At 40.5% G+C, this 23,497-nt stretch overlaps 1 protein-coding gene across 4 annotated transcripts in view; it reads left to right on the top strand.

The window, feature by feature from the left end:
- KLF3 (Kruppel like factor 3) overlaps positions 1-13,988 on the top strand; it is a 37,376-nt gene extending 23,388 nt beyond the window's left edge. For 2 of the 4 annotated variants that reach the window (XM_021938351.2, XM_009206665.4), the window contains 4 exons: positions 1,655-2,141; positions 2,808-2,958; positions 7,744-7,904; positions 10,059-10,586. In XM_021938351.2, coding sequence (XP_021794043.1) covers positions 1,673-2,141; positions 2,808-2,958; positions 7,744-7,904; positions 10,059-10,240 — 963 coding nt within the window. In that variant the 5' untranslated portion in view covers positions 1,655-1,672 and the 3' untranslated portion in view covers positions 10,241-10,586. Of the gene's footprint in view, positions 1-1,091; positions 1,253-1,654; positions 2,142-2,807; positions 2,959-7,743; positions 7,905-10,058 lie in introns of all 4 variants that reach the window. The other 2 variants (XM_021938350.2, XM_003898574.5) reach the window with 2 other exon arrangements.
- Positions 13,989-23,497: the final 9,509 nt, after the last annotated feature.

The following is a 23,497-nucleotide window of genomic DNA, read 5'->3' as shown; positions in this document are numbered from 1 at the left end:
AACAGCACAGATGATTCCAATGCATAACCAGCTGGGGATTCGCCAGATCTCAGTAGGAATCCCCATCAAAACCACTGCTGCCCCACGGTGATAACTCACGTGAGTGGCCCCTAGAGGGGTCAAGGAGGCCCAGAAATTAATAGTGCATTTACGCTGTTTAGTTATGAGGCACCATTGGGCTTTCTTGGTTGCATCCCGAGTTAGTATTGCCTCTAACTCATAAACACATAGGATTTTAGAGCTGGAAGAGAAGCACAATATGTTGTTTATCACTGTCACTGTCAGAATTCAAGTACAAAGAATTTTCTGCAGGTAAGCAGGCTTGACATGCAAAATTTCAGTTTCCCTAAAATGCCTAGTGAAGAAAATGGTGTATGTTGAGTTTAAATTTTTTTAATTAAAAATTAGGTTGCATTCTACAAAGAAAATTTGCAACAAAATGTTAGTTAGGGAATAGAAGTACTTTCGGTGAACTCCATGGTCAAGGACAGTGCCCATTGTGTGAAATTATGATGACTGGTTTGTATTTAAAGCTGGCAGATGCAGGTAAAGTTATCCTGATATTTTAAGAGAGAAAGGTGTTTGAAGATAAATGAGGTCAGTTGTGGACCAGATCTTGGGAAGGAAACAGACTATTTTATCTCTTCTGCACTCTGTTTGTGCCCCAGCCTCATTTGATGTGCAAGTAGCAGGGTATAGAGAAGAGAACATGGGGCCTCAGCTTGTGTGAATGACTTTGAGCACTGCATTTCCTTATGTGAGTCATATCACGTTAGGTGTTTCTTACAGTTCTGTGTCATCCACGGACTTGCCATTCAAGTCTACAGCTTCATTCAGATTCTGAATAAGAACATTGAGCAAGTTAGGGCCAAGGACATCATTGCCCCAGTGAGGGTGGCCTTCAGTACAAAGGTGTGTATGGTGACTGACCCCCTCCTGGTTTGCCTGAGACTGTAGAGTTTCATGGGATGTGGAACTTTCAGTGCTGAAACTAGCACAGTTCCAGGCTGACTAGGATCGTTGGCCAGTCCTAGGCATGGATTGGTCAGCTGCTGAAGTCCGTCAAACGAAAGGTACTGTCTATCTTGCAGCCCCATTCTTGCTTATCATACACAACTATGATGAGAAATCAATGTCCTGCCGAAGCTGAAGACACTACTTATCCTGAGAAATAACTGTCCTGCCGAAGTTAGACACCAAAGCTAGAGAGCAATTCCTGCTCATCAAGAAACCCCACCAGAAAAGCAACCAGGTTGGTTTGGCTTGGCTGGTTCTTGGTGAACCCCAGCTCTGCCTCCTAATGATAATGGCCCCCAAGCCTGTGCTGTCACCTGTCTTGGAATTTTGCCAGGTATTGGCCTTAACGTTTGACACAGGAGTCATCTTAGGATTAAATTTCAGATTTTTCATGTGCAGTAGTGACCACATTGATCTTAGTTTTAATGTTTTTGAGACTGCCTCTCATAGCATTTTTAATGTTGTTGAGACCACCTCTCCGAGCATTTTTTTTAAGGTCAAGTATATATCGAAATCTAAACTGCTTTGTAAAGCCCATGTAATTGTTAAGTGCCTTGTTAGCATGTTTTTTAAATTCATGTTTCAAGTAAACGGACTTACTTGGCTGTTGACACGTTTTCCTTTTCTTTTCTAATAGTCATACCCATCTAATTACATGGAATCCATGAAGCCCAACAAATATGGGGTCATCTACTCCACACCATTGCCCGAGAAGTTCTTTCAGACCCCAGAAGGCCTGTCACATGGAATACAGATGGAGCCAGTGGACCTCACGGTGAACAAGCGGAGTTCACCCCCTTCGGCTGGGAATTCGCCCTCCTCTCTGAAGTTCCCGTCCTCACACCGGAGAGCCTCGCCTGGGTTGAGCATGCCATCTTCCAGCCCACCGATAAAAAAATACTCACCCCCTTCTCCAGGCGTGCAGCCCTTCGGCGTGCCACTGTCCATGCCACCAGTGATGGCAGCTGCTCTCTCACGGCACGGAATACGGAGCCCGGGGATCCTGCCCGTCATCCAGCCGGTGGTGGTGCAGCCCGTCCCCTTTATGTACACGAGTCACCTCCAGCAGCCTCTCATGGTCTCCTTGTCGGAGGAGATGGAAAATTCCAGTAGTAGCATGCAAGGTAAATTCCGCCACTGCTTCATGCTGCTGCACTTGCTTAGTGTACTGGCGCTTCACCAGATGGGCTGGGTGAGGAAGCACGGGGGCAAGAGCTGTTGAACTCTTCAGAGGAAATACTCATCTGCCTAAGGCATTTCCTTTTCTTTTTTTTCCCCCCTGAAGTGTTGATACTGGAAGAGGTCCCAAGAATCGGGCTGTCTGTTTGATACCATGAGACGATTACTTTCACTATGTAATAGTCAACTTGGGGACAGAAAGAATCTTGACTTTATGTCGCTTTCTTGAATTCCTACATGGTTCTAAGTACAAAAGGCATTTAATAAATACTTTTTGATCGTGGTGAAAACTAATAGCAATCAAAAGCCACCTTGTTTACCAGCTGGTCATAGACAGAGGACTATGGGGTAGAAAGGAAATAATCCAGAATTATAAGAACGAATCATTTCAGGGCTGGTGTTTTAGAATCCAGGTCCCTATATTTGCTGCTTACTGGCAAAATAATGGTCAGGAGAGGCGAGAATCTCCCCCAGATTTGTTCCTGCTATAATCTGCCAAAGGCAAATAAATCTGTCATATCTGTGTTGTAGATAGGAGCTATGCAGTAAGCTTTGAAAAGCTGAAATTGGTAAACTGTATGTGGAGTGACTTTTCTATTTTTATTTTTTAGTACCTGTAATTGAATCATATGAGAAGCCTATATCACAGAAAAAAATTAAAATAGAACCTGGGATTGAACCACAGAGGACAGATTATTATCCTGAAGAAATGTCACCCCCCTTAATGAACTCAGTGTCCCCCCCGCAAGCATTGTTGCAAGAGTAAGTATATTTAGGCCTACCCAGCATTTGCATAGTAGCGTGCATCTTGGAACCTGGAACGGAAGCACAAGATTTCATACGTGTGATGTGGTGTGGATGACCAGGAACGGCTTGTAGTCTGTGGCCGCCACTGGTCCGGTACCACTAGTCAAGATGGGAGAATCCCTCCAAAAACAATATGCTGTTACACTGACAACGTTATGACAAAATTTACATCAAGTTTTCGTTGAATCAGTCATCCATGATTTTGCACCTTACCACATGAATTATTTTTGTTGTTTTTTTTTTCATTCTTCCAGGCTATGTATACTTAGTTTTTCCATGATGAGAATCCTTGTATAGATTAAACTTGGTGTTCTGTGGATCAAGTGAAGTTTTCATGTGGATACACTTAGTCCTTACAGAGTGTATAGTATCCTGTAGAATTGCCATCCAGTAGGAAGGTTGTGCGGTATTGGTCAGCATCCAAGCACCTGAATGGTGGTTTCTTGTAGGTCTAACATGGTATAATGTGGTCGTGCCACATACAGGTTCAGCAGCCTCATTTATGGGATCCCACTGTAGATAACCTTGGCCTCCACCAGTGATTACACTGAAGGCTGGGTTTGTAGTTGCTAAGAAGATGGCCTTCAGGTCCAGCAAGGATCCCACCTCTGTTCTCTATCATATGTGTGATCTTGGACTAGTCGTCACTTAATTTGCTGCCCCCATTTCTGTTTTCATTATTGATTGTAGTTGTAATTGTCTTGTGTTACGGTGCTTCAACATTGGATTCAGCAGCCAGCTTCCGAGTACAAAGGCAACGATTACCTCCACAGTGTCCCTCCCATCATCCTCCTGCATCGTTTTCCTCCACTTGAATAAATGTTCTACCCACCTTTCTCCTTGATCTTCTCTACCCCTCCACCCCGCTCCCTCTCACAATTAACTCTACAGCAGAATGTGAATTCTCTGATTTTAGAATAACTATTTTATGGGCAACTTCAAATATATCCTAGTTGTATCCACATTCAGCTCGGGTAGGTACCTTCATAGTAGCTCATGGATTAATTGTCCACTGCACCCAATCATAGTCATTTTTGGTTTGGGTTGTCATATGCTCGTCAGTAGATGAAGAAGAGAATAACTCTTAGCCAACTGCATCAGCAGTAGGGAGAGAGTCTCTGATGGAATTATATTTTATTATTCCTCACAATTGCATAGTGCCCTCTTCCCTCAAAAAAAAACCTTCCCAGATGTTTTCAAAGAAATTATTTCATTCCTCCACAACAAGCATGTGGGAGTCAGAGCAGAAGGCAAACGGATTACCTGAGACATTAGATAACTCACCAGTAATCACACTGCTAACAGCTGAGGGGCCGTGGGCTTGATCTCCTGCTTCCGAATCAGGGCTTTTCTTGCCATCTTGTCATATCCAACCCGTTGCATCTGCTCATGCACTCAAGTGAAAGGAAAAAAATGACTAGGCAAATGGATACATCTTAAAGGTGGAATTAACTTTTTTTATGTTGAGAGATGTTTCTGGCAAGGTAACTAGCAACATGGCATGCACTTACCGTTGTTCCTGCACGGGTGATGAAAAAGATGCTATAAAACTAAATAAAGCCAAGTGCTTCCATAGGGAGGGATCCGTTGACTGGACAAGTGTTATTCCAAAGTCTGGGTTATTGTGAATTGTGGTGTAAAACATTGCAGAAGATTTGAAAGCAATATTCTGTGCTCTGAATGCTGCTCAAAAGAAAATACTTTTCTCTGGTTTTAAGTACTATTCTTTTGATGATCTCAAGCTCAGTGGCTTTTAATGATTAATGAGTAATATGCTTTTTTTAAAGCTGACCTAAGAATGCATTCTGCTTCTCAAAAAAATGCAACAGATGAGCCACAGCTGGGACATGTACTCTTTAAGTAATGTTCTCACAGGTGTGATTAAGTAACGTCTTGGAGTATGCCCAGTAGCAGCCCACGTAGGAAACCAGCTAGCCAGGAAAGAATCACTTGAAACTAGGCACCCAGTACCACTGCAGTGAGGCAGTCCCAATAATATTTGCCTTAGGAAACCCTTCCTTTCCAGAGGCAGACTTAAAAGTGCAGGTTTGAAATCCATTTGCTTGATTGTGGTGTTACAGCTTTAGGATTATTTATAAAGGCACTCAAAGGTACATCAAATTCTTTTTGTTCTAGATTTACAAAAAGATTTCTTTGTTCTAAATACATAAAACTATATTTAGAACAAAAATCATAAGGATCAGATTTCCCTATTGAGTTGTATATGTGAATTATAGCAAACTTAAGAAGGGCTGACTCAGCTCAAAACAGTGGACAGATGTCTTATATGTATTAGCTCTCTAACTTCTTAGTGATAATAATCCCAAACCACCTCTTTGAAAATGGGAGTAGAGACCGAAAAGTGTGAGATCCCAAGACTCTTAATCTAGCTTTGGCCTGAACCAACATCAGTCTCTTCAGAGATGCGGCAGCTAACCGTGCTCAGAAGGCTTAAGGGACACAGCTCAAGCAGAGATATCCTGGTTTGGGGACATCCTCAAAAAACTCATGAAATTAAACAACCATAGGGTACAAAGTTACAAATAGAGTATTTTGAACCTCACAATATTCATGGCTACCGTTTAGTAGCTTTATCTTGGGAACAGACATTGTTCTGAGATATAACCTTCTGAGATAACATTATCATCATCCCCAGTTAACAGAGAGGAAACCGAGACACAGAGAGGGCGAGATCTTGGCCCAGGATCACAGAGACTGTCAGTGACAAAGCTGGGATTTGTAACCGCAGCCCACAGCCTTTCGGTGCACCTTTATATGTAAAATAAACAACTGGAAAGGGCAATCAGAATTACTGCACAGAAACCATTTGATTCCCAACCCATAAAATCCAATAATTGGGAGAGATTTCTAAAGTTGTCTGAGAAAGATAGTCTCCCAGTATCCCAAAGATACGTGAAAGTTTTATAGATAATAATTAAATTTCTACCCCAGCACTTTATTTCCTGAATTTCTTTTAATGGAGATGAAACGTTTTCATTAGATGACATTAAAGCTGAAAGTTAAAAATAAACTGAACTTTTTCTTTCTATTGAAGGATTTTAAATGAATAATTCAGCTTATAAAAACTCTGTGAACCTCTCACTTTGCTGTGTTCTCTGCTATTTGTTTGCACATATATATATATTTATATATATAATTGAAGTCCTTGTTCTTTTCCCACTCCTCACTATTTTATGTTCACTTTTCCATGTATCTAAACTTGGCCTATCCATCTCTACCCCCCTTCCAGGTACTAGAGTAGGAAGGTGAGAGTCAACACTGACAGTTTTCTTTGCTCATAATAAAGGATGAGAAGTAAATAAATAAATAATTTAAAATAATTTAAAAAAAAAAAGCATGAGAAGTAAGGTCACTTAAGAAACACACCTTTTATTCATTTTCTAGTCACTTCTTAGCATGCCTGAAAAAGTTATTGACAAGGGATGTGTATTCAAATATTTACCAAGACAAGTTTTATATCAAGAGACTCCCTTTTGATTTTTATGGATAAATTTTTTTTATTCTTTTTTTAAGCTCACTAGTTAGAGTGTTTACTCATCAAATTCTTTTTTTCCTGTTCACACATCTTTTTTCTCCTCAAACACACTTGTGCAAAATATTCCTGTATTATATGGAACATTTTAGGAGTTATAGATTTAAATATGAAAGAGAAAGAAGTCTTTCATTACAGTTAGAGGCCAACAACATACACTTGTGATATATCAAGTAATTAGTCATTAGGAAAGTGAATGAGCAGATTAGAACATTATAATTACTTACATTAATCAGCAAGGGAAGCGGAGGAACGTAACAGACTTTTCCCAGCTCTTCCTCCATCTCCCTTTTCTCTCCACCACCTTCTTGCTGAAAAAAAGAAAGCTTAGATTATAAGATTTTTAACAGGATTTGGTTTCGAGTCCACCCAGGGAAGGCGCAAACTCAGGAATGAGAGAAATCAGGAAGGTAGGGAGAATGTCAGGCGTCCCATGGGGGAGCCGGCACCACGTGAGCCAGCATCATGGGTGACCACAACACTGCGTTGAAATTCTCCCTCATACAGGAATCACAGTGACAGTGGAGGCTTGAGTTTGTGAAGACAGCAATGCCAACTTTTTTGTTGTTTTTTGGAAGAGCCGGCATTTGAAAATTGCATGTGAATTGGCAGTCTCAAAGGGACTCCAATTAAATGCCAATTACATAAAGGTTAGAAACATAGATATACCCTACAATGTGGTTTCCTGAGACTTAGGAGTTTGATCTTTTCCATTTTTCCCTAGCCAACAATAATGAAAATCAGAGCAGCCTGTGAAAAAATACAGTGTTCAGCATTGCCTAGAACCGCAAGATTCTATAAATAGGCAAAAGTTGACTGAGGGAAAGAGCCTCCCCAGCACTCGGCGCCTGCCTCTAGCATAGCACTTAACCCTTCTTACTGTCATTACTTATCTCCATGTCTGTCTCCCCCTAGAGTGTGAGCTCCTCGAGGGCAGGAACCCTGTTTTTATTCATCTTTGTGTCCCGGTGCCAAGCACAGTGCCTGGCTCATGGTAGGTGTTCACTCAATGTTTGTTGAATGAATATAGCAGTGCTTCTTGGGTTGATCAGCTAATTTCTTTCTGTTTATTTTGTCGGGATTTTTTGTTTGTTTGTTTTTGCCCAGTGTTGTTAATGCTTTTAGTAGACTGATGAAAAAAGAAGAACGTGCTCTCAACACTTTGCCTGTAACCTTGGCTTTCACAGGAATCACCCTTCGGTCATCGTGCAGCCTGGGAAGAGACCTTTACCTGTGGAATCCCCGGATACTCAAAGGAAGCGGAGGATACACAGATGTGATTATGATGGATGCAACAAAGTGTACACTAAAAGCTCCCACTTGAAAGCACACAGAAGAACACACACAGGTATTAGAAACACCAGACCCACTTCATCTTTCTTCTTAAGAAGTATTAGAATGGAATGCAAAGGTTGTTACGATGAAAGGTTTTCAGGCATCTTGAAAGTTACCATAGTCATCTCCAGATGTGTCGTCTCCAGATTAGTTGTGCAGAATGAAGATGTTGCCAATGATTCGCCTTGGTAATAAGTTAGAGTAGATTCAAAGTAATCCCCAAAACAAGGCCGCTCACAATCACTTGCAGTTCTGTGCTCTCTAGCAAAGGAGGGAGAAAGGGTTGGAACCTTTGCCACTGGAACGGGGGAAGTGCTTTCACAGTCAAGGATGTGGCCTCCCTACGAGCTATTTCACATACATGCATTGTAAATTCATGAGAGCCAAGAACAGTCTTTGTGTAGCACAAATTAATGCAACAGTTTAACACAAACAATTCAAATAGAAGACTGTCCTTGAAGGAAAGAAAGGTGAAGAAATGTGGTTAATATTTGTCTTCTAAACTTGAGGGAGCTCTTCTGCTGTTGCCTACCGTATTTGTTTTAGGATTTCTTCCATCTTGCCCAATACTGAATATAGAACATGAGCAGCCGAATCATACAAAGGTCATTATAGCCAAGAAAAATGTGAAATTGGTCTCAGTGCCAAATGTTTTGGTAGTAAAACATCTTAAGGAAATAATACAAAAATGTTTTAACAGCCAGGTGCAGTGGCGTGCACCTGTGGTCCCAGGTCTTTGGGAGGTTGAGGCAGGAGGATTGTTTGAGCCCAGGAGTTCAAGACCAGTCTGGGCAACATAGGGAGGCCTTGTCTCTAAAAAAAAATTAAAAATGAAATGTTTTAACAGCCTGATTGACTATTAGTAGTGGTGATGCATATACAGTAAGGCTCATCTCACCTCAAACTCTTTGATGTGAAATTCTAGTTTGACAGCAGTTTGCATCTGTGTACATTTTCGTTAGCAGTGTAGGTTGCTTTTCTGAGTCTTGCAAATCATTTTTACTCAGAAAATTTACAAAGAGGAATCTGAGGTTTGGAAGAGAAAAGGGAAGGAAAGTGGCAAAATGGAAGTGAAGTTTTTAAGTGAATCCTGGGAGGAGGCAGAGGAAGCTAACACCCATAGAGAGAGCTGAGCGTGATGGCCTTGTGTCTACAGCAACGCCCAAACAGCAGTGCAAATCGATGATTACTGAGGGCATTGTTGGGGCATTAGTGGGACCCAAGAGGTGGATATTACCAACTTCCAGCCTAAAATTAGAAAGACATTGAATATTTGGGTGACTAAGTTTAGATATAGGAAAAAATGCCTCTTTGTGTGTGTATTCTATACCAGGAAGCAGATAGTAGAAATCCTAAATATCTCATTCAAATGCCAAGGAATGGTAATCCCTCAAGGCTTCTAGAGAACAAGGGGTGTTAAATGGGAGTTAATTTGTCATACTCATGACCCTTATGACTAATTTAAAATGTAAGATTTCCATAACAGCCTTTTTATTTGTGAGGGTCTCCCATCATCCTGGTTCTCCCTATCATTTTCTCACAAGGAGCTTCTGTTCCTCATATGTAAATTATCCTTATCCTACAGGAGGGGGTTGTAAAAACCTGGCTCAGGACAGATGGGGAAGAGTTTGTGTATTTTAGTGCCCCTGAATTAGAGCATTATACTTAGGCATAATTGTTATTGCCTAAACAAGAAAGTAAGATGTTAATCCCTAGCAGATATTTCAGTTGTTAGAGACTTCATATTTTTAGAAAACTATTGAAAAGCATAAGAAAATCCCACAAACTTTCAATTTGGAGTTCTCATTAAATGAATAACACTGCATATAATTAAGCTCCCAAGCAGGTTTAAGATTTGGGAGATATGCAAATACAGATCACCATGTGTTCATCACTATTTGGTAGTCCCTCAGAATGGATTTCAGTGACTCTGTGTTTTAAGAACTCTTAAAATTCTCCTCCCTTTTTTTTTTTGGCAGAGAGCCAATGAAACATTAAGCTATTAGTTCATTTTCTTCTTGCTTGTCCTGCAGTAGTTTATAATGCACTGTGTTATTGAAGAACAAATGTATGAACATATCTTGAAAATATTATTTGTCAAGCATTAGCTCAAAGATCTTTACTGCCTTTACAGGCAAAAATAGCTCTTTTCTTTTTCCTTTTGCAGGAGAAAAACCCTACAAATGTACATGGGAAGGATGCACATGGAAGTTTGCTCGGTCTGATGAACTAACAAGACATTTCCGAAAACATACTGGAATCAAACCTTTCCAGTGCCCGGACTGCGACCGCAGCTTCTCCCGTTCTGACCATCTTGCCCTCCATAGGAAACGCCACATGCTAGTCTGATCGCCTCTGTGTCCTGCCTCAGCGTGACTCCCCACTCACCTGGCTCTCTCTCTGTCCTGCCTCCCATTATCTAACACATTTTTTACATGTACATTTTAATTTGATTCAGCTGGTCTGAATCTCGGAATTTATATCATCCAAAACTTCCATATGGTCAGTAGTAGACGTTCTCTAATCCTCCCTCTCCTTACCACGGGTCAGACCTAAAGAATGTGAACACTTTTTTTTTTTTTTTCTGGGGATGCTAAGCAAACCCTTCTTATAGATACGTTTAATGTAATAAGAACAAGGGAACATGTAAACTAACATAACCAATTGTCAGTTCTCCATGTATTCCTCAAAAGAATGTCAGAGTAAATGTATTAGAAATACAGTATCCAGACTGCTAGTCCTTGCCAGAGACATTCTTACCTCTGCCCTGTGATAATATTTTATGCTTGACAGTGAAAACAAGGGTGGCCCCTTGCACCGGTTAGCTAGAAGTACAGCAAGATTTCAAGCTAGTGCAGTCACCTCTTCCGTCATCCTTCACAAATCCTGTCAACCTGGATCTTAGACTTCATCTGAATCAAGTTCTTTGCCCTCCTTTGTGCCTGCAGCTCATATGGAGGTCTTTGCCACCAATGGGAGATGAGCCCAAACTTTGGATCTAGGTGGGTGATGTGTAGTGGTTCAAGGGAAGAGTGCTGTGCTTTCATAGCATGGAGTCGGAGGAGAGGGCCGTTGAGCAGTGGGGAGCAGAAGAGGCAATTCCTCCTGGGCTAGGGGTTGTCAGTGAGGTTTGAACATTTTGTTAGCTGTGTGCAGCATTCCCAGAGCTTCAGTCTCTGCGCATTCTCAGCTTTGCAGAACCATGCTGCAAAGCCACATACCGATGGGGTTATCCATGCAACTATCTCCATTCCTACAATGTCCTTAATATGAGATCATCAAACATTGATAGTAGGGACTCTGTGGAATATTTGCCCAGTAATGGTAAGAAATCTTTTGGGTAAGAGTATGGATGGTTCTTCTTTTACCCAATCTGCTTATAGCTTTTTTTGTAAACAGGGAAATGTTGAGTGGTACTTGTATTCCCTTATCAAATTAATCACATAGCTTTTATACAGAAACTCTTCTGTGTGAGCTGTAAGGTGCCAAATTTGCTGTCACTTGTATTCATGACACATCCCATAAAGCATCTGCTAATGCTTTAAGAGATTGATTCAATTAAGACCTGAGTGACACTATTTGTAAATATAACTAGTTGTGAAGCACACATACCTTTATTTTGGGAATTTATGAAAAAATATAGAAAACCACAGATCAGGGATTCATATATGTAGCTCAAAAATTCCCAAAAGTTTACTGTTAGAGCTGGCAGTTTCCTATCACTATTTCAGTGTCAGAACAAATTGAAAATAATGGCTCGTGTTTATGTTGAAGATAAATAGCACCATTATTGGGGGAAGTTATTCAAAAGCAGGCTTTTGAGCACCATAGTCTAAATGCCAATAAAAATAATTCATACATAGAAATGTCATTGGTCCTAAATTTGAAGAAAGTGAGCAACAATAGTTAAATGTGGGTGCATATAACCAAATTCCCCTTCATCAAGAATGGAGGAGAAGAGAGAAGAATGAAATCCTGAAGATTCATCCCAGCCACAACTCAGGATCCAACACAACTTTAACTGGGAGGAATACATTGTTTGGTCATTTTTAAAACATCTGTGAATGAGTGATTCTGGAGGCCTGTGAATTGTGTGGGGAGCTTGCTTTGATGGCACTATGTTAATAAAAGTTGTAGGGACTGTGCACCTAAGGCTAAGAGGTCCCACTCATCCGCCCTGTGAACCAGCTGTAAAGAAATGTAGTTGAGAAATGCAAAGAAATGTGTTATCTTGGCACTTGGGTTTGATTTTCCTTTTTTTATAGCACTGCAAAATTTCTTTAGGATATTAAAACATCCTAATTGGGCTGTTTGTTTTGTTTTTCAGCTAAAGGTAAAAATTTTTTTTTTAGCTAAAGTTTTTCTTTTTTGCAACTATGACATAAATTGAGTGATAAAATGGCTCTTTGAAAAGTAGATATAGTCTGTATTGTAAAAGCTTAGTCATATTCATGGCAAAGTGTTCATTTCTTGAGATGGTTCTTCCACAACACACAAGAATCAAGATGGAACGCAAGGAAAACCTTTTTGTTTTTGTTTTGACCGAGGTAACCAATCCATAGAGAAGTGGGGAAAGGGTGAGAAAGGATCAGATTGATCTGGGATCAGCTTGGAGCCTGAGTTCAGCCTCATGGGCATCTCATGGAATTGATGCATTTGCTGTGGCATATTTAAATTTTGTTCAAAAGATTTTAAGCAAGACCTTGCAAAGACTCTTAAATGTTACTGTTCAGCTTGCTTAGATTGTGTTAACAGTTGATTTAACAAAGATCCATTTTAACTCTGGAACAAAAGCAACCCAGAGCATCCATTCTCTATTCCCATGCTGGTCGATATGCTTTCATTACCAATTGGCCCTTACCAAACTTTTCTTATATATATATTTGTATTTTACTATGATAGTTGAGAAATTTAGCCTCTTAGTCATTTTTAGCTGTTATTGTGGAAGACCTCAAATACAAGATTAGATGCCCTTGAACATGTTTTAATGATGTGTGTCATGTTACTACCAATGGCGATTTCAGTCGCAATATTTTAAATTGATGAGAATGATTTGTAAACATGAAGTTGCTATTATGTAAATTCTGTTTGTTATAGAGTTTCTTCAATTGTTACCCAAGTGTCATCCTAGAGAAGTCAGAAGAATCAGAATCCATTGTATTTTAGAGTTATGTGAATCTACATCATAAATGGGCATTAACATTCTAAATTGCTTGGTTTGGAGACTGTGTTAGCAGCATAGCTATATTCAACTAGGGAGATGCTAAATACACAGAAGTTTCAAGAGCCTTGGAACAGAATTACAGGGGAACTATATATGTATATGTATATTTTATTAAACACCCATCTGCACTATCAGTATTGCACTAATGTGGAATTTGAAAGACTATTTTGCTGATACTGTATATCTGCGCATCATTCCTGATTAGATTGTTTTAAAGACAATCTGAAAGATCTAAGGTTTTAAAATAATTTGGTTTGAAAATATACAGTTGTCTTGAAGGAATTGCTGTCATACATGAAGTTGCTCCAAGCTGTCTTTATTCTCTTCTTGGTCAAGGTTAACAATTGCTAAATGATCGCAAATTCACCTAAACAATACATTTACAAAGCCATCTTTACATGCATTAAACGAGGGCTACAACGATATTGTTTTACAAATACTAGCACTTTTTTTCTGTTATGTACTTAGTGTTAGAGGGTCAAAATAATCTTTCTGCTTAGCATCTCTTAAACCATACCTGCAAATATAGCAGGATTATTACATTTACAGTACTTTAATACTTGTATAAACTATGCAGAAATTTTTAATAAAGTGTAATATATTTTATAAGCTAATAAGACTGAATGGGTAAAGGTTTTTAGCATGCATTAGTATACTTGCAGATACTGAAACATTTTGGTAATCTTTCTTACTAAAGATGTGAATGTTTAATGTACCTTCTCTGTTTCTACTCTGTAGTCCAATGGGAATTCAGTAATGACATTTTGTCATGTCAAACTGTGAACATAAATTTGTACTGTACAGTCCTCATATACTATATACAGTATGCAATATATATTATATACTTGTTAATAAAACCATCAGAATATTAAATGTGATCATGTGATTACTTCATATGCAGTGATCACTAGAACAAAAGTTACAGAGCAATTTCAGAACCCTCGCTTAGAACTGAACTTACTCTGATGGGCAGTTATTGTTGATGGAGAGACAGAAAAATAGATCTAACTGGAAGATGAACTAACGGAGTTAACTCAGCCCTCAAGCTGTGTCCCTGGTTTTCTGAAAATAGCCAACAGGAAGTCTTCTAGGCTGAAATCATAAAACTGAAAACTGCAGACAATCCAGCAAAAATCTACAAACTCACCTAGTTGATTCTTGAGATACTTTGTGTATTTGTTGTTTATGACCCCCGTCTGATTCCAAAAAGAACTTGCAGTGTGTTGTATTAAAAGACATATGTGTATAATACTTAAAACTTTTAGAGTAAAATATCAAGACTCTCATGTTGGGGAGTGGGGAACGAGGAACAGAACAATAATACATTAAAGTAAATAATTCTGGATAAAAGTATTATTTTTCAAGCCTTTAGTAACCATGTCCATGGACACTGCATTCTCCAGCATCATATGAAGAAGAAGTAGTTTCCAATAGGCATTTCCAGTTGAGTTTTTGTTTTGTTTTGTTTGGTTTTGGTTTTGGTTTTGGGTTTTTTTTGAGACAGTCTTGCTGTGTTGCCCAGGCTAGAGCGCAATGTTGCAATCTCACTGCAACCTCCACCTCTTGGGTTCAAGCAATTCTCCTGCCTCAGCCTCTCAAGTAGCCAGGACTACAGGCGCACGCCACTGTGCCCAGCTAATTTTTGTAATTTTAATAGAGATAGGGTTTCACCATGTTGGCCAAGCTGGTCTCAAACTCCTGATCTCAAGTGATCCACCCACCTTGGCCTCAGAAAGTGCTGGTATTACAGGCATGAGCCACTGCACCCAGCCAGGGATTTAGAGTTCTTTTGTTTAAGGCAAATGTAATTACCTCTCCTCTTCCCTCTGCATCCCTGCAATGTAATTGAAACTGAGGCTAGCTTGTTAGACTTCAGCAGTTGTCCTCCAGCCCGGATTTCATTTTAGCAAAACACAAGGTAATGTCTGGCCAGCACTTCCCACAGGACTTAGTTTCACAGGTTGGAGATGGAAGAGGTTTGGGAGAAGGCTAAGTTCAGCCTTTGGGGCACTCTTCAGCCTTCTCTAGGGGGAGCTTCTCTGCTTTTATACCAAGGTAGTTAACTGCAAGATCAAAAGCAAGTGTATGTGACTATAAATCCTAATGGAATACTGGCTTGAATTAGTTCAGTTGACTGGCTGTAATCCTTCCACTACATTTCTTTTTCTTTGTCTTTTTTTTTTTTTTTTTTTTTTTTTTTGAGAGGGAGTCTTGCTCTCTTGCCCAGACCAGGGTGCAGTGGCACATTCTTGGCTCACTGCAACCTCCACCTCCCAGTTTCAAGCGAGCCTCCTGCCTCAGACCCTCTAGTTGCTGGAATTACAGGCAGGCGCCACCATGCCCAGCTACCCTATTTTGTGTTTTTAGTAGAGACAGGGTTTAGTAGAGACGGGGTTTCGCCATGTTGGCCAGGTGATCCACCCGCCTCAGCCACCCAAAGTGCTGGGATTATAGGTGTGAGCCACCGCGCCCAGACAATCCTTTCATTATATTTCTTATGCGTGACTTGACACTTGCTGAGTACAAATAAGATCCATCCATGGCCGGGCGCGGTGACTCGCGCCTGTAATCCCACCACTTTGGGAGGCCGAGACGGGCGGATCACGAGGTCAGGAGATCGAGACCATCCTGGCTAACACGCGGTAAAAACCCGTCTCTACTGAAAATACAAAAAAATTAGCATGGTGGCGGGCGCCTGTAGTCCCAGCTACTCGGGAGGCGGAGGCAGGAGAACGGCATGAACCCGGGAGGCAGAGCAGTGAGCCGAGATCGCGCCACTGCACTCCAGCCTGGGCGATAGAGCGAGACTCCATCTCAAAAATAAAATAAAATAAAATAAAATCCATCCTTCTAGGAAGAATTGTTACAAGCTGGATTCTGCCCGGGTAAATGATCAGGATGGTAACAAATGTGGATTCTATAAGAAACTAAATTCTTTGGGGGGATGGTTGAACAAAGTTAAGATGTTCCAAACAAAAAAAGACAATACATAACCACTGCCCATTACAGTCAGCCCTCTGTATCCATGGGTTCCGCATTTGCAGATTCAACCCAGGGCAAATAGAAAATACTCAGGAAACATAAAAAACAACACTACAATAATAATGCAAATAATAAGAACACAGTATAATAGCTATTTACATTGCATTTACACTGTATTAGGTATAAGTAATCCAGAGAGAATTTAAAATATACAGGAAGATGTGCATCAGTTGTGCAAATACTATGCCATTTTATGTAAGGGACTTTAGCATTTGAGGATTTTGGTATCCCTGGGGGTCCATGCATACCGAGGGATGACTATTTAAATGCTATCAGGTTAAGAAAGCAGGATTAGGAGGCTTGCTGGGGGCCAAGTTATCAATTCTAATCTGAAAGAGAAGAAATGGCTGTGTTCAGGGAAGGATGGTGCTAAAAGATAAACTTGGGCACATTAAAATCTTAAAAGAGTTTATTTGAGCAGACAGCAATTCATGAATCTGGCAGCACCAGTTGCAAACAGTTGCCTGATTCAAAGAGACTGAATAAGCTGTTCTCAGAAGCAAAACAAATTATTTGATGGTTGAAGTTGAAAGTTGTAGTTAGAGGTTAGTTGGCAATTTCTGATTGGTTAAGATTGTTTCCCTAGGCTGTGATCATTCACTCTGATTTGGGCTTTGGTTTGCTTACACAGGAACCCAAGGCATGGGAGGTGTCTCAGCCTAATGATCTCCCAATTCAATTATCAAAACAATGGATTGAGATGGTAGTAAATACATATACACATAGATGTAAAAGTTAAACTACTAGAGACCTGACTTGCCAGTGCGTGCACATAAAACTCAACAATGAATTGTTCTTCAAGTGTACATTCATTTTAAGAATGTAAACGGAACCTGTTACCATTTCCTATTGTCTGAGCAGATCATAGTAACAATAGTTAGTAATAGTGCAGTATTTAGAGAGAGTGACTTCGAAATTAGAATAACATGTGCTATAAATTAGAATTATTTTTAAACTTACGGGGAAGTGGGAGGTTGAGTCTCACCAAGTCCAGATATGCTTATTGGTTTGAGAGCTTCTGCTCATTATATCCCTGGTTTTGCATTCCCTACAGGCACCCTGAGTGGTGGGGTTAATAGAAAATGGAAGTTGGATCTTCAGCTCCTGGATCATGGCTATTTCACACTGCATACACTTAATGCATTCGATTTTTCTTCCTTTTCTCATGATTCAGGAACTCCATCAGTCTATAGACTTGGTGTCTAAAGAACTCAGAGAGGTGGCTCTTGGGGACTTTCAAGCCTTGCTGATCTGCTCCGGAAGAGATATCACCTCCTGCTGCAAAAGTACAAGAGCTTGCCTGTCAGTTACACACCTCCAAAGCTATGTTCATGCGATCCCTCAACTAAAATAATATCCCGCCCACACATTTACCACCAGAATGAGATCCTCATGGCTGAGCTGAGACTTGCTCGTCTTTGTGAAGACATTGTTAGATGGTAGTTTGTTTCTGAACCAAGCTAGAGTCCACTAGTCCAGTGCAATAAGGCCAAACATCCACACCAAGGTTTTGCAGCAGGAGAAAGGAGGGCATTTATTTGCAGGGTGCCAAGCAAGGAGAATTGGGCAGCTCATGCTTAAAACCCAACCTCCCCCGTGATTTTTAATTAAGCAAGGGTTTTTAAAAGCAAAGGTAAATTTCAGGAAAGCAAAAGTTATAAGCAAAATCATAAAGGTATCCATGGAGTTTATACATTGGTTTGGCCTAAAAAGATGGGATATCTTGAAGCAGGGCTGTACAGGTCATAGGGAGATTCAAAGATTTTCTGATGTGCAATTGATTAAGGAAGGGAAGATTTATTTGAAGACTTGGAGTCAGCAGAAATGAATATTAGGTCTGGCCCATGGGCGTTACTTCCTCCAGGATCCTCAGGAAGAACTTTAGAACAAAGAGCTGTGGTCAGAGCTCAGTCCTTAGTTTCCCCTTATCTGAGATCTACATGCCAGCAGATGGCATTTTCCATTTGGTGGAGTTCTGGGTTTCTGAAAAGTAATTGAGGGACATGAGTTAAAATGTTATCTTTAGTTTCTACAGGGAACCAAACATCTTGTAACTGTAACTTCCTTGGCTATTGTTTAATGCTACTATTACCTTCTTGCTTATCAACTTGCTCATGTACTTCTCATGGCTAGCTAGGTGCCTGGAATTCCCCTTAAAGGAACTCAAGAATTTCTTTTATTTCCATTCTTGAGGGCCCAACAGGCCCCCGAGGGAAGCCGGTACTCCATCTCAGTTTATGGAATAGGCGAGCCTGAGTTCTGCTCCTACCTCTCGCCCTAACCTCTCTCTCACCCCTTCACAGTCAGCTAATCACTTCTTTGTTTGTTTGTTTGTTTTTGAGACGGAGTCTCGGAGTCTCGCTCTGTCACCCAGGCTGGAGTGCAGTGGCCGGATCTCAGCTCACTGCAAGCTCCGCCTCCCGGGTTCTCGCCATTCTCCTGCCTCAGCCTCCCGCGTAGCTGGGACTACAGGCGCCCGCCACCTCGCCCGGCTAGTTTTTTGTATTTTTTTAGTAGAGACGGGGTTTCACCGTGTTCGCCAGGATGGTCTCGATCTCCTGACCTCATGATCCGCCCGTCTCGGCCTCCCAAAGTGCTGGGATTACAGGCTTGAGCCACCGCGCCCGGCCTAGTCAGCTAATCACTTCTGAGGCCACTACTGAGTCTTTTCTCTCCTGTCCATTGCTATTGAGCTCCTGTGTTTCTCACTGGGGCTAGCACAAAAGTGTCTTCACACTCTCACTTCAATCATTCTCCTCCACCAGCCACCAAAGCCATCTTTCCCAAACTAAGAGCTGACCATGTTATGCCCATCTGCTTAGAATCCTTCCATGGTCCTCACTGTACTGAAGCTGGTTCTTCTTAATTCAGCCCTACCCCATTTAAAGCCTCATCGTTTATCGTTAAACTTTTGTTTTCATTTTCCTGTTTTTCTTCTAAGAACCTTCTAACACTTCCCATACTCAGTGAGTTTGATGAGTGCACAAGGCATTCAGGCAGATACCAAACTCTTACTCATTTGTCAAAATCCCACTCAAAAGTTACCTATTCTTTGAGCTTTCTTTGAATGAACTCCACTCACCCTCTCTGTAGAGATACTCTCTCCTTACTTCTTCTTCTTTTTCTTTTTCTTTTTTTTTTTTTTTTTTTTTTTTGTTGAGATGGAGTCTCACTCTGTCACCCAGGCTGGAGTGCAGTGCCGTGATCTCGGCTCACTGCAACCTCCACCTCCCAGGTTCAAGCGATTCTCCTGCCTCAGCCTCCTGAGTAACTGGGATTACAGGTGCACACCACCATGCCCGGCTATTTTTTTGTTGTTTGTATTTATAGTAGAAACGGGGTTTCACCATGTTGGTCAGGCTGGTCTCAAACTCCTGACCTCATGATCCGCCCGCCTCATCCTCCCAAAGTGCTGGGATTACAGGCGTGAGCCACCACACCCGGCTAATTTTTGTATTTTTTGTAGAGATGGAGTTTCGCCATGTTGCCCAGGCTGGTCTCAAACTCCTAGGCTCAAGCAATCCATCTGCCTCGGCCTCCCAAAGTGCTGGGATTAGAGGCGTGAGCCACCATACCCGGCCCTCTCTCCCTACTTCTTTCTGCAGCCACATAATCCTTGAGTTTCCCTCAATCTTCAGCACTTATCACCCTGTGGGTCAGTCCATCCAGCTGTCTCCTTCCCTACCTAGATCTCAGACCACCCTAACATGATTCTCTTTTGGGTGTCCAGTGTCCAATCCCCAGCACCAGGCACAAAGCATGACTGGGTGTGTGTTGGAAAGTGTGCTAGGGAAGGTGTGTTGAATGAGCAAATGGGCACTAATAGCTAACATTAAGTGAACACTTACTAGATACCTTGCACTATTCTAAGCAATTTGCAGGCATTAATTAGTTTAATTCTCAACACTGTAAAGCATGTAACTATTATCATTTTCTTTCTACAGATGGAAATTGGGGCACAGACAGATTAAGTAATTTACCCAAGGTCACAAAGATAGGAAGCAGAAGAACCAGCTTCAAATTCAGGCCACCTATGCCCAGAGCCTGCTGTCTTAACCATTATATGGGCCTCTGGCCTGGGTGGCCCTCAGGCCATTTCATGCTTCCTCTCAAAATTCAAACCAGGTGTGCCATGGGTGGAATTTTTTTTCATACTTTTACCATACTGAGTCATCTGCTGGGTTACCCTCTCCCTCCCTCCCAGGCCACATTCATCCACCCCTTCACTAGAAAAATACTGCTAATTCTTCAGTACTTGCAAAGCCAGAAATCCCCAATCGGTAAAGGAAGGGGGAAATTTGCTGGTTTCCATAAATAAGAGGTTTGAGATATAGAAATACATTTATTTGTATATATGTATACATACATATATGTATGGGATTACACCTGTAATCCCAGCACTTTGGGAGGCTAAGGCAGGTGGATTGCTTGAGTCTAGGAGTTCAAGACCTGCCTGAGCAACATGGTGAAACCCTGTCTCTACAAAATATACAAAAATTAGCTGGGCATCTCATACATATATATGTATATGAATATATAGCTACATATGTATATGTGTATATGTATATGTGTGTGTATATATATATTTTTATATTTATATATTTTTTTTTTTTTTTTTTTTTGAGACACCATCTCACTCTGTTGCCCAGGCTGGAGGGCAGTGGTGTCATCTCAGCTCACTGCAACCTCTGCCTCCTGGGCTCAAACGATCTTCCCACCTTAGCCTCCTGAGTAGCTAGGACTACAGCCATGTGCCACCATGCCCAGCTAATTTTTGTATATTTTGTAGAGATGGGGTTTCACCATGTTGCTCAGGCTGGCCTTGAACTTCTGGACTCAAGCAATCCACCTGCCTTGGCCTCCCAAAGTGCTGGGATTACAGGTGTGAGCTACTGTGCCTGGCCTCGATTTTTTTTTTTTTTTTAATGTCAGGTGAATTGTATCATTTAGATAAAAATCATTCTTTTTAATGTACATTCAGTCATATAATTATAATGAAGACATAGAACAATTCCATCCCTCCTTAAAATTCCCTCGGCCTCCTTTATATTCACCCCGTCCCCCAGGCCTATTTTATTTCCCTGTACTTTCACCTCTTACATATGTGTGTCACCTTTTTGAGTCTGGTGTCTATTGTTTCACACTACATATTTGAGATTCAACTATGTGGTTACATGTATCAGTAACTTGTTCCTTTTAATTATTGAATAAGGATATACAACAATATGCTTATACATTTACCAGTGGAAGAATATCTGGATTATCTTCAATTTGAGGCAATTATGAATAAAGCCACCATAAATATTCATGTACAGGTATTATTAACCTTTTTGTTCAATTTTTGTGTTTTGTGTTCCTTGCTCTTGGGTAAATACTTAAGAGTGGGATTGCGAGATTGTGTGCTAAGTAAAGATTTAGCTCTTTAACAAATTGCCCTGCTCTTTTCCAGAGCAGCTATGCCATTTTGCATTTCCACCAGCAATATGTGAGAGTTCCAAGCTATTCTACAACCTCACCCACACTTGCTATTGTCAAGTGTTTTGTTTTGTTTTGTTTTATCCAACCAAATAGGTGGGGCAGTATCTCATTGTGGTTTTAATTTGCATTTCCTTCATGACTTATGATGAGCATCTTTTCATGTGTTTATTTGCCAGCCTTATATATTCTTCAGTGGAGAATCTCTTAAAATCTTTTGCACATTTTGTATTGGGTTGTTTGTTTTCTTATTATTACATTCTGAGAAGTCTCTGTACATTCTAGATATGCGTCATGTTTTGCTAATATTTTCTCCCAGTCTGTGGTTTGTCTTTTCATTTTCTTAACAGTGGTTTTTCAATAGAAGATATTTTTAATTTTGATAAAGTTTAATTTATCAATTTTTTCTTTTATGAATCATAATTTTTGTGTTCTATCTAAAAAATCTTTCCCTAACCCAAGGCCACATACATTTTCTCCTCTTTTCTCCTTCTAGATTCCTTATGGTTTTAGGCTTTACATGTACATCTATGATCTATTTGGGCTTGATCTTTGCCCATAGATATAATTTATGAGTTAAGTTCATATATATGTCCAATTGTCCCATCACCATTTATTGAAAAGACTATTCTTTCTCCATTAAATTGATTTTGCATATTTGCCAAAAAATCAACTAACCATATATGTGTGGGTCAGTTTCTGGGTTCTCTGTTGTGTTCCATTAATCTATGTGTCTATCTTTTCACCAAGACCACACTATTTTAATTACAGTAGCTTTACAACAAGTCTTCAAATTAGTATGAATTTGCTAGCTTCGTTATTCTTTTTAAAAATTATTCTGGTTGTTCTAGCTCCTTTGGGCTTCCATTTAAATTTAAGGACCAGTTTATCAGTCTTTCAAAACAAAAGCCTGCTGGGATTTTGCTTGGGATTATACTGAATTTATAGAACAAATGAATTTTTCAATGTAAAAATGTGCTCTATTACTCCATTTATTTGAGTCTTCTTTGATTTCTTTCATCAGTGTTTTATAGGTTTTGTATACAGGTTATGGACATATTTAATCAGATTTATACTTAAGGTTTCTGTTGTTGTTCTGTGCAAGGGATTGGGTTTAGCAGTCATAGAATGACAGATGATAAGTCCTGGCTTTGAATGAGATGGAGAGTTAAAACTGAGACCTTCTACATAAATAGTTGAACATAGGCAAACACAAAACACTTCTGGAAGAACATACTTAACCATGACACAGACAGTTTTCACAGAGAAAGCTCTACTTTGATTTAAGTTCACAAGCCAAGCTAACAAAACTCATAAAGAAACATACATTATAAGCAAGAGCACAGATGCTGCAAAGACCACAACAAAGAAATTCCTATGGTAGAACTGTCAGAACACTATATTTAAAGACATGGTAGGATTAATCAAAGCCCTAAGAAAATGGGTATCTGGAAAAGGATTCCAGCCACAATATTAATGAATGGATTCATTCCACACTATTCCTTCTGCTAATTACCTCCCAAAGTGCTGAGATTCTGGGATGAGCCACTGCACCTGGCTGACTATAACAGTTAGATTAAAGGGGTCTAGCCTACAGAGCCATTCTCTTCCTGGTCTTTTGGGCAATGGGTGAGGGGGGTGCTGCACTTCTTACGGTGTTTACCTGGAGTATAACAGTGGTTTGTTTTGTTTTGTTTTGTTTTTTAGATGGAGTCTCGCCCTGTCACCCAGGCTGGAGTGCAGTGGCGCGATCTCAGCTCACAGCAACTTCCGCCTCCAGGGTTCAAGCGATTCTTCTGCCTCAGTCTCCCAAGTAGCTGGGACTACAGGCACCCGCCACCATGCCCAGCTAATTTTTGTATTTT

Source organism: Papio anubis, chromosome 3 (assembly GCF_008728515.1).
Source record: "Papio anubis isolate 15944 chromosome 3, Panubis1.0, whole genome shotgun sequence".
NCBI classification, from domain to species: domain Eukaryota; kingdom Metazoa; phylum Chordata; class Mammalia; order Primates; family Cercopithecidae; genus Papio; species Papio anubis.
The sequence above is the reverse complement of the archived record's forward strand: the minus strand, read 5'-3'. Positions and strand labels throughout refer to the sequence as shown.